The sequence below is a fragment of the Dryobates pubescens genome, chromosome 17 (genome assembly GCF_014839835.1).
Source record: "Dryobates pubescens isolate bDryPub1 chromosome 17, bDryPub1.pri, whole genome shotgun sequence".
Lineage (NCBI taxonomy): Eukaryota > Metazoa > Chordata > Aves > Piciformes > Picidae > Dryobates > Dryobates pubescens.
Window position 1 is genome coordinate 21,510,141 of NC_071628.1, and position 11,269 is coordinate 21,521,409.

At 55.4% G+C, this 11,269-nt stretch overlaps 2 protein-coding genes across 2 annotated transcripts; both read left to right on the plus strand.

The window, feature by feature from the left end:
- Positions 1-4,881: 4,881 nt before the first annotated feature.
- COMMD4 (COMM domain containing 4) lies at positions 4,882-6,555 on the plus strand. Its single transcript, XM_054168979.1, has 8 exons — positions 4,882-4,955; positions 5,033-5,104; positions 5,190-5,255; positions 5,448-5,487; positions 5,580-5,699; positions 5,928-6,008; positions 6,100-6,276; positions 6,371-6,555. The coding sequence occupies exons 1-8, from the start codon at positions 4,953-4,955 to the stop codon at positions 6,409-6,411; spliced, it is 600 nt and encodes a 199-aa protein (XP_054024954.1). The 5' UTR covers positions 4,882-4,952; the 3' UTR covers positions 6,412-6,555.
- Positions 6,556-6,730: 175 nt separating this feature from the next.
- Positions 6,731-11,161, plus strand: NEIL1 (nei like DNA glycosylase 1). Its single transcript, XM_054168980.1, has 10 exons — positions 6,731-7,179; positions 7,289-7,408; positions 7,539-7,617; positions 8,636-8,735; positions 8,845-8,969; positions 9,441-9,468; positions 10,194-10,255; positions 10,403-10,459; positions 10,655-10,781; positions 11,072-11,161. The coding sequence occupies exons 1-10, from the start codon at positions 6,764-6,766 to the stop codon at positions 11,089-11,091; spliced, it is 1,134 nt and encodes a 377-aa protein (XP_054024955.1). The 5' UTR covers positions 6,731-6,763; the 3' UTR covers positions 11,092-11,161.
- Positions 11,162-11,269: the final 108 nt, after the last annotated feature.

Below are 11,269 nucleotides of genomic sequence, written 5' to 3' on the forward strand. Positions count from 1 at the left end.
CTGCAATAAAGGTTGTAGGGCTGGAGTGGAAATCACTCAGATGGAATAAAGATTGTAGAGCTGGAGCTGAAATCACTCAGAGGTGGAATAAAGATTGTAGGGCTGGAGCTGAAATCAGAGGTGGAATAAAGATTGAAGGACTGGAGTTGAAATCAGAGGTGGAATAAAGATTGTAGGGCTGGTGCTCAACTCAAAAAAGGTGGGACTGGGGCTTAAAAACTACAGGGCTGGATCTGAAATATCTTAGAGCTGAAATCACTCAGAGCTGGAATAAAGATTGTAAAGCTGGAGCTGAAATCACCTAGAGCTGAAATGAAGATTGTACTGCTGCAGGTAAAATCACTCAGAGGTGGAATAAAGATTGCAGGGCTGGAGCTGAAATCAGAGGTGGAATAAAGATTGAAGGGCTCGAGTTGAAATCAGAGGTGGAATAAAGATTGTAGAGCTGGAGCTGAAATCACTCAGAGCTGGAATAAGGGTTGTAGGGCTGGAGTTGAAATCACTCAGAGCTGAAATGAAGATTGTAAGGCTGGAGCTGAAATCACCTAGAGCTGAAATGAAGATTGTACTGCTGCAGGTAAAATCACTCAGACGTGGAATAAAGATGTAGGGCTGGAGCTGAAATCAGAGGTGGAATAAAGATTGAAGGACTGGAGTTGAAATCAGAGGTGGAATAAAGATTGTAGGGCTGGTGCTCAACTCAAAAAAGGTGGGACTGGGGCTTAAAAACTACAGGGCTGGATCTGAAATATCTTAGAGCTGAAATCACTCAGAGCTGGAATAAAGATTGTAGGGCTAGAGCTCAAATCACTCAGAGCTGAAATGAAGATTGTAAAGCTGGAGCTGAAATCACCTAGAGCTGAAATGAAGATTGTACTGCTGCAGCTAAAATCACTCAGAGGTGGAATAAAGATTGCAGGGCTGGAGCTGAAATCAGAGGTGGAATAAAGATTGAAGGGCTCGAGTTGAAATCAGAGGTGGAATAAAGATTGTAGAGCTGGAGCTGAAATCACTCAGAGCTGGAATAAGGGTTGTAGGGCTGGAGTTGAAATCACTCAGAGCTGAAATGAAGATTGTAAGGCTGGAGCTGAAATCACCTAGAGCTGAAATGAAGATTGTACTGCTGCAGCTAAAATCACTCAGACGTGGAATAAAGATGTAGGGCTGGAGCTGAAATCAGAGGTGGAATAAAGATTGTAGAGCTGGTGCTCAACTCAAAACTGGTGGGACTGGGGCTTAAAAACTACAGGGCTGGATCTCAAATCTCTTAGATCTGAAATCACTCAGAAGTGGAATAAAGATTGTAGGGCTGGAGCTGAAATCACTCAGAGCTGAAATGAAGATTGTAAGGCTGGAGCTGAAATCACTCAGCTGAAATGAAGATTGTAAGGCTGGAGCTGAAATCACTCAGCTGAAATGAAGATTGTAAGGCTGGAGCTGAAATCACCTAGAGCTGAAATGAAGATTGTACTGCTGCAGGTAAAATCACTCAGAGGTGGAATAAAGATTGTAGGGCTGGAGTTGAAATCACTCAGAGGGGGAATAAAGATTGTAGGGCTGGAGCTGAAATCACTCAGAGGGGGAATAAAGATTGTAGGGCTGGAGCTCAACTCAAAACTGGTGGGACTGGGGTGTAAATAAAATGTACAGGGCTAGAGCTGAAATCTCTTAGATCTGAAATCATTCAGAGGTGGAATAAAGGTTGTAGGGCTGGAGCTGAAATCACTCAGAGCTGAAATGAAGATTGTAAGGCTGGAGCTGAAATCACCTAGAGCTGAAATGAAGATTGTACTGCTGCAGCTAAAATCACTCAGAGGTGGAATAAAGATTGTAGGGCTGGAGCTGAAATCACTCAGAGGTGGAATAAAGATTATAGGGCTGGTGCTCAACCCAAAACTGGTGGGACTGGGGCTTAAAAACTACAGGGCTGGATCTGAAATCTCATAGAGCTGAAATCACTCAGAAGTGGAATAAAGATTGTAGGGCTGGAGCTGAAATCAGTCAGAGCTGGAATAAGGGTTGTAGGGCTGGAGCTGAAATCACTCAGCTGAACTGAAGATTGTAAGGCTGGAGCTGAAATCACCTAGAGCTGAAATGAAGATTGTACTGCTGCAGGTAAAATCACTCAGGTGGAATAAAGATTGTAGGGCTGGAGCTGAAATCACTCAGAGGTGGAATAAAGATTTTAGGGCTGGAGCTGAAATGACTCAGAGGTGGAATAAAGATTGAAGGGCTGGAGTTGAAATCACTCAGAGGTGGAATAAAGATTGTAGGGCTGGAGCTGAAATCACTCAGGTGGAATAAAGATTGTAGGGCTGGAGCTGAAATCACCCAGAGCTGAAATGAAGATTGTAAGGCTGGAGCTGAAATCACCTAGAGCTGAAATGAAGATTGTACTGCTGCAGCTAAAATCACTCAGAGGTGGAATAAAGATTGTAGGGCTGGAGCTGAAATGACTCAGAGGTGGAATAAAGATTGTAGGGCTGGAGCTGAAATCACTCAGAGGTGGAATAAAGGTTGTAGGGCTGGAGCTGAAATCACTCAGAGCTGAAATGAAGATTGTAAGGCTGGAGCTGAAATCACCTAGAGCTGAAATGAAGATTCTACTGCTGCAGGTAAAATCACTCAGAGGTGGAATAAAGGTTGTAGGGCTGGAGCTGAAATCACTAAGAGCTGGAATGAAGATTGAAAGGCTGGAGCTGAAATCAAGATTGTAAGGCTGGAGCTGAAATCACCTAGAGCTGAAATGAAGATTGTACTGCTGCAGGTAAAATCACTCAGAGCTGGAATAAAGATTGTAGGGCTGGAGCTGAAATCACTCAGAGCTGGAATAAAGATTGTAGGGCTGGAGCTGAAATCACTCAGAGCTGGAATAAAGATTGTAGGGCTGGAGCTGAAATCACTCAGAGGTGGAATAAAGATTGTAGGGCTGGTGCTCAACTCAAAACTGGTGGGACTGGGGCTTAAAAACTACAGGGCTGGATCTGAAATCTCTTAGAGCTGAAATCACTCAGAAGTGGAATAAAGATTGTAGGGCTGGAGCTGAAATCAGTCAGAGCTGGAATAAGGGTTGTAGGGCTGGAGCTGAAATCACTCAGAGCTGAAATGAAGATTGTAAGGCTGGAGCTGAAATCACCTAGAGCTGAAATGAAGATTGTACTGCTGCAGCTAAAATCACTCAGAGGTGGAATAAAGATTGTAGGGCTGGAGTTGAAATCACTCAGAGGTGGAATAAAGATTGTAGGGCTGGAGCTGAAATCACTCAGAGCTGGAATAAAGATTGAAGGCCTGGAGCTGAAATCACTCAGGTGGAATAAAGATTGAAGGGCTGGAGCTGAAATCACTCAGAGGTGGAACAAAGATTGAAGGGCTGGAGTTGATATCACTCAGAGGTGGAATAAAGATTGAAGGGCTGGAGCTGAAATCAGAGGTGGAATAAAGATTGTAGGGCTGGTGCTCAACTCAAAACTGGTGGTACTGGGGCTTAAATAAAAACTACAGGGCTGGATCTGAAATCTCTTAGAGCTGAAATCACTCAGAAGTGGAATAAAGATTGTAGGGCTGGAGCTGAAATCACTCAGAGGTGGAATAAAGGTTGTAGGGCTGGAGCTGAAATCACTCAGAGGTGGAATAAAGATTGTAGGGCTGGAGCTGAAATCACTCAGAGCTGGAATAAAGATTGTAGGGCTGGTGCTCACCTCAAAACTGGTGGGACTGGGGCTTAAAAACTACAGGGCTGGATCTGAAATCTCTTAGAGCTGAAATCACTCAGAGCTGGAATAAAGGTTGTAGGGCTGGAGTTGAAATCACTCAGGTGGAATAAAGATTGTAGGGCTGGAGCTGAAATCAATCAGAGCTGAAATGAAGATTGTAAGGCTGGAGCTGAAATCACCTAGAGCTGAAATGAAGATTGTACTGCTGCAGCTAAAATCACTCAGAGGTGGAATAAAGATTGTAGGGCTGGAGCTGAAATCACTCAGAGGTGGAATAAAGGTTGTAGGGCTGGAGCTCAACTCAAAACTGGTTGGACTGGGGCTTAAATAAAATCTACAGGGCTGGAGCTGACATCTCTTAGAGCTGAAATCACTCAGCGGTGGAATAAAGACTGTAGGGCTGGAGCTGAAATCACTTTGAGCTGAAATCACTCCGATCTGGAATCACTCAGAGCTGGAATCAAGAATGTAGGGCTGGAGCTGAAATCAGAACTGGAATCGAGACCGTAGGGGTGGAGCTGAAATAAGAACCAGTGGGGCTGAAATCTGTAGGGCCAGAGCTGAAATCACAAAGGCCTGTAGCCCAACCATTAGCAGGGCAGCTGGAGCTGTTGCTGAGGTGAGCATCCATATACAGAGCTCATGGAGCTGAGAAATCAAGGCTGTAACTATGGGGCTCAAATAAAACTGGGGGGCTGGGGTTGGAATAGCGACTGGAGGGCTGGGCTGAAACACAGATCCTGAGTCTAGAGCTGAAATAAAAGGTGTAGGGTTGCAGCTGAAATCACACGGAGTAGGGCCGGGCCAGGGCAGCTGCAGTGACAGTTGCGGAGCACCGGGCAGGTGCGGGCAGAATATGGCCCCAGCATGGAATTCACACCCGCAGTTTCCCGGCCGGGCCCAGCCCCACAGGCCCCTCTGGAAAGGCATAAATCGGCTCGGGGAGCCGCCGCGGACCCCGTAACCGCCGTCCCCCGACCCGTCCGGCCCTGTTGCAGCCAGGAGCCCCTTCACCCCAGGTTCCCCCTTACCCGTGCCCGGGGCGGCCACTCCAGCCTCCTAGCCAGCTTCGTCCCCAGACCCACACCCGCCGCCGAGCTCCCCTAGGGCGCCCTTCACCCCCGCCTCTTCCCGCTCTAGCCCTGGCCCGGCCTCTTCCTGCTCCCGGCCACTTCCTTCCGGCCGACCCCGGCGTCTCCTGCTCGCCCAGGGAAGGGGAGGGGGTTCCTCGGCGGCGACATGGTGGGGCGCGGGGCGGCGGCAGGGGGGTGGGGCGCGGCGGGTCCGCTGCGGGCTCTGATCGCACCTTCTCCCCGCAGCGATTCCGCTTCTGCGGGGACCTGGACTGCCCCGACTGGGTCCTAGCCGAGATCAGCACCCTGGCCAAAATCGTTAAGTGCTCGCTCCGCCTCCGTGCCCCTGCCCGGCCCCCTGCCCGGCCCGGGCGCGGAGCTCACCCTCCCTCTCCCCCCGCAGTCCTCGGTGAAGCTGAAGCTGATCTGCGCCCAAGTGCTGCGGGACCTGCTGGGGGAGGCCATCGAGGTGAGTGGGACCCTCCGTGGGGTCAGCAGGATGGGAGCGTTATAACAACATAGTTGCACAATTGGGATGTTAAGCATTATTAGTATTAGTGGTATGAGAAGGATCATTAGCGGTTCCGTCGCTAATGAGTCTATGACGGGGCTGTCTGGTACGAGGTGTTGGTCCTGATGACCTCACTCTGCCCTCCCGCAGTATGAGAAGATCCTGAAGCTGACCTCCGATGCCAAATTAGGTGAGTGCCACTGCTCCAGTCCCGGCTGAGGTCAGGGAATGGGCAGCTGTGTGGCAGAGGACAGCAGACCTGAGCTTCCATCCCACCCACAGAGTCGGGGGACGTGAAGGCAACCATTGCTGTCCTCAGCTTCATCCTCTCCAGTGCAGCCAAGCACAACGTGGACAGCGAGTCCCTGTCGAGCGAGCTGCAGCAGCTGGGGCTGCCCAAAGGTGCAGGGAGACCTTCAGGGTGTCACTGCAGGCCAGACCTGCTGGGATGTGCCAGGGCTGAGCTGGCAGCCCCTGGTGCTGCTGCTTTCATGCTCAGATCTAGCACAGGGTGGCAGCCATGGTATTCTCTACCACCTCCCCTCCACACTGCCCCTCCCTGGGGCTTTACCAGGGTTTAGCTGGGACAGGGACAGTGTGAGCTTGTTTCTTGTCTCTCTCCCCGGGTAGAGCACGCCAGTGGGTTGTGTCGGTCCTACGAGGAGAAGCAGAGCTCCCTCCAGGACAGGCTGAAGGCCTGCAGCCTGAGATGTGAGTGAGGCAGCATGGGGAGGGTGGGGGGAGTCAGGGCTCATCACTGCTCGGTGCCAGGGTACTGACACTGCCCATCTGCCCACCCCAGTGAGCCGGCTGGGCTCGGTGTGCTGGCGGGTGGATTACACCCTCAGCTCCAGTGAGCTGCGGGAGGTCAACGAGCCCCTTGTGCACCTGACCTTCAACGTGCAGAACGGGGAGCATGGCAGGCCGGCAGCTGTCCCCATGACCCTCTCAGCCGACAAGTTCCGTGTCCTGCTGGCAGGTGAGGCCAGAGGAAAGACCCTGGCCCTGTGGGATGCTGGGTGTGTATGTGTGTGTGCTGCAGCAGCTCCCCTACCGTCTCATCCCTCTCGCAGAGCTGAAGCAAGCCCAGACCCTCATGAACACCCTCCTCTGAGGAGCCAGGATGATGCTGGGAGGCACCGACGTGGGATGGCAGGGCAGAACCAGGCTCTGGTGGGGAGGCAGAAAGCAGGGGCAGCTCTCCTCGCCCGCGGTGAGGCTGCCCCGCGGTGGAAAGCTCTAATAAAGGCAACGCTGTGCGGGCAGAGTTGTGTCCCGCTCGTTTCTCCCCGCAGTGGCGTCCCACGCGCTGTGGCGGGGCTGTCGCCTTGGCAACGCGGCGGGACTACAGCTCCCGGCGTGCGCCGCGCTCGTCGCGCAGCCAATGGGGAGCGGGAGGCGGGGGGCGGGGCCGGGCCGTTCCTTGCCGCTGCCTCTGCCGGTGCCGCTGCGGGGCGGTCGGAGCGATGCCCGAGTGCCCGGAGCTGCACCTGGCCGGGCGGTACATCAACGAGGCGTGCGCTGGGCTGGTGTTCTCGGGTGCCATAGAGCGCTCGGCGGTGGGCAGGGGCCCGGAGGTGCCCTGCAGCGAGGCCTATCGCGTCACCGCCACCTCCCGGGGCAAGGAGCTGCGGCTGACGCTGACCCCCCTGGGCCCCGGCGAGCCTCTGCACCTCGTCTTCCGCTTCGGCATGTCGGGATCGTTCCGGTTGTGCCCCGCCGCCGAGCTGCCCCGCCATGCCCACCTCCGCTTCCTCACCGGCGAGAGCCCACCCCGTGCCCTCTGCTTCGTCGATCCTCGCCGCTTCGGGTCGTGGCGGCTGGGTGACGCCTGGCAGCCGGACCGCGGGCCCTGCGTGCTCACCGAGTACCAGGCCTTCAGGTGAGCGTCCCGGCACCCGGCCCGACGGGAGGGCTCCCCCCAGCTTTGCCTTGGCTGCTTTTGCTGCTCGGCAGTGACATGTCCCTCAGCGCCCCGTGTGCTGCTGCAGGGAGAATGTGCTGAAGAACCTGGAGGACAAGGCTTTTGACAAGCCCATCTGCGAAGCCCTCTTAAACCAGAAGTTTTTCAATGGAATTGGGAATTACCTCCGTGCTGAGATCCTGTACAGGTAAAGGTGGGGGCTGAGCACCTGCCGACCGGCCGTGGAGGTTTGGCCCCCACCGTCTGACGGCTCACAGACACGGGCAAGAACCAGAGCTGAGAGTTCAGGCTCCTGAGTAACAGATGGACTCTCTCAGGTTGAAGATCCCTCCCTTTGAAAAGGCTCGGACTGTGCTGGAGGCCCTGAAGGATCAGGAGCAGGACAGGAGGAAGAAGGTGAGGAACAAGTGGTGCTTTTGCAGGCTCAGGAAGGGGAAGCTTTCCAGCCACGTGCCATGGCAGGGACAGCGGGACAGCCTGAAGCCTCCTGCCTTCCCTGCAGGGAGCTAGGCAGAGCTGAGCAGCATTCCTGAATCAGTTTGCTTCTAGCCTTCAGGCTGGACTCAGCCAGCTGCCCAGCTCTGGCTGTGCTTTGGGCTTAGTTGGGTGTGAAGCTCTGGTTCTGCTCTGCTGTTCTGGGCTTCTTCCAGCTCAGGGCCTGTGCAGTTTGGTTCCTCACTCTGAGCAGGCAGAACACCACCACCAAGCCTTTTCAGAGCACACAGCCTCTCTTCACACTGCTGCTGGCAGGTGTTGGCTGCTCTGAGCCTTTCCCACCCCCGGGGCAGGCATTCTCCCTTCACAGCTGCACTGCTTGCTGCGTGGGCTCCTTCTCCTCAAGCCTTTTCCTGTCCTTTGTCATGAACACCCCTGCCTGGGCACGTCTGCCCCGCCAGTGGAGCAGGGCACAGCAGGTCTGGGACCTCAGGCGTGCAGCGTTCGTTCACACGGGGCCAGGCTGATGAGCTGTGACAGCTCCCTGGGCACAGGCCGGCCTGCTGGCTGCACCCAGCTCCTGCTGGCAGCAGACCTCCTGCTGTATTTGGGGCAGGTGAAGAGGAAGGAGTGAAGGAAACAAAGCACCCTGGGAGCTGAAAAAGTCTCTGGGGAAGGCTGTGGTAGAGCCCAGTGCCCATCTGGTGGCCTCGAGGGAGAGGCAGTGGCTGTTTTAAAGGGGGCTGAAAACAAAACCTGCAGCCTGAGGGCTGCTTTTACAAAGTGGTGGTGCTCTCACAGCCTTGCACCATGTCATGTCTTTGTAGCTGTGGGGAGTGTGGGGAAGCCTACAAAGGGGTGATCTCAGGCCTGGCACATGGTGGGGAAGGGTGGCAGCTGAGCCTCAGGAGGGAGTTTTCTGGGAGGAGAGCCTGGGGTGGCTGGCAGGTGATTTCCCTCCCCTTCTCCACTGCTGCAGAATTCTTCCCTGACACTGAGCAAGAAGCTGAAGCTGATGAGGGAGAACCCAGATCTCCTGGAGCTGTGCCACACAGTGCCCATGGAGGTCGTTGCAGCAGGTGAGGTGGCAGGACTGGGAGGGCTGAGGCTGGCTGGGGAGGCCTGGGCTTTGCATTCCCAGCAGCAGGGTAGCTGCCTCCTCTCTACTTCTGCTCTCTCCCTTCCCAGAGAAGAACCTCCTCGACCCAGATGACTCCACTAACTATGCAGCCTTCAAGAGCTGGCTGCAGTGTTACCTGGTGCCTGGCATGAGCTGCCTGCAGGACCACAACGGCAGGACTGTGTGGTTCCAGGTAGGGCTCTGGGCTCACTGAGGCTGACTGGCCCCCAGCTGCTCCTTCAGGGTTACACCAGCCCAGTTTCTGCTTCCCAAGACCCCCCCAGCATTACACTACATTGTTAGAGGTCTCTCTGCCCACCAGACTGCAGGGACCACTGGACATGGAGGTGACAAGGCCCTTCTGCACGGTGGCCAACTGGCCAAGCCATGGTGGGCAGTCTGGAGCAGAGGGGCTGGTGGGCTGGCAGCCCTGCTTCTCCCTCCTGAGTCCCATGGTGAGCCATGCAGAAGGAGCAGGGGCTGGCAGGAGAGTCCCTGAGGCACAGTGCAGGCAGAGTGAGCCCAGTGCCCCCTGGCTTCCCAGGAAATGTGGCCATTTCCCTAGGGCTGCCTCAGCTGTGGGGTAGAGAAGGGGCGTGGATTCTGCTGCCACTGCCTGCAGACTGACTCTGCCCTGGCCAACACTTTGTCCCCTTCCTTGCAGGGAGAGCCTGGGCCCTTGGCTCCCAAAGGTGAGTGTCTGCTCTCCTCCCTGCAGGATCTGCTCTAGCTCTGGGAGGGCCGGAGCCTGGGGAGCTCCCTGCTTTCTGGGGGCAAAGGCAGGAGCAAAGCTGCTCTCCCTGGAGTGTTGAGGGGCCTGTGACGGCTGGTGGCAGTGGGGGACAGAGCCCACTGTGCCCAAGGCTTCCCACCAGCACAGCTGCCTGCCTGGGCACACCTACTGTGCCTTACAGGGGGTTTTTCCAGGCCAGCAACTGCAACCCTTCCTTGCCAGCAAGGCTGGGACCCTGAACTGAGCAATCTTCTGGCAGGGAAAGGAACCTCCCCTCTCTTGAGGGGAAGGAGCCACCTCAAGCCATTCATCAGCCCAGGGAGGTGGTGGAGTCCCCATGCCTGGAGGTGTTCAAGAGGGGATTGGACGTGGCACTTGGTGCCATGGTTTAGTAGTCAGGAGGTGTTGGGTGGCAGGTTGGACTTGATGATCTTTGAGGTCTCTTCCAATCTTATTGATTCTATGATTCAGTGACAATTCCTGCCACATTGTCCCTGAAAGTGCTGCAAGGTGCAGGTGCTCTGTCCCATCTCCTCCTCACCCCACCTAACCTGGGCTCTGTCCCATCTCCTCCTCACCCCACCTAACCTGGGCTCTGTCCCATCTCCTCCTCACCCCACCTAACCTGGGCTCTGTCCCATCTCCTCCTCACCCCACCTAACCTGGGCTCCTCTCCTCCCACAGGGCGGAAGCCTCACAAGAGGCGTGCTCAGCTGGAGGCAGATCCCCAGGCCCTGACCCCCAAGGTAAGAAGCTTTGTGGTTGTGGCTCCTGCCCTGTTCCCCATGCCTTGGCTCAGAGCAAGTCACTGGGGCTCCAACCAGGAGCTTCTCATCATCTGGCAGTCCAAGCAGACTGCTGCTGCTAAACTCCCAACTCTGATGTCCACCAAGGTCACCAGCCGCACCTCAAAAGGGAGGCCCAGGGCTGCAGCAAACCCCCCAAGGTCAGCCAAGAAGGAGGAGAAGAAGGAGAAGAAGGAGAAGGAGGAGAAGGAGAAGAAGAAGGAGGAGGAGGAGAAGGAGGAGAAGGAGAAGAAGAAGGAGGAGGAGGAGCAGGAGCAGCAGGAGAAGAAGAAGGTGGAGAAGAAGAAGGTGGAGAAGAAGAAGGTGGAGAAGAAGAAGGTGGAGAAGAAGAAGGTGGAGAAGAAGGAAGAGGCTGATGGGCTGAGGAAAGGAAGTGTTCATGGGAGGAGGAAAGCAGCTGCTTCTGTGGCCTTGTCTGAGCCTCAGGCCAAAAGGAGGCTCCGGGCATCCACACGCAGGGGCAGAGGTGAGGCTGGCAGCCCCATGGCTTCCACACACACAGGGCAGAGGGGAGGCTGGCAGCCCCATGGCTTCCACACACACAGGGCAGAGGGGAGGCTGGCAGCCCCATGGCTTCCACACACACAGGGCAGAGGGGAGGCTGGCAGCCCCCATGGCTTGCAAATGCACAGGCAGGGGCTGTGGGAGCACTCCCTTGTGCCAAGAGAACTGCAGTGGTGCCAGGAGGCAGGAGAGGAGCTTTGTGGGGCAGAACCAGGCACCCTCTGACTTATCCTTTCCCTCTCCCTCTTCCAGGTGCAGCTCCTGCCATCTGAGTGCTGAGCAGCCAGGGTGACAGCTCAGGAGGTGCTCAAGAGGGCCTGGCCTGGGCCGACCTGGGGCCACTCTGTGCCTGGTGCTTCACCCTGCAGGGTGGGGAGAAGCTGTGCTTGGTGATGGGGCTGATCTATCCAGCATCCTCCTGCTCCCCCTAGGCATCTGAGAGAGAGAAAG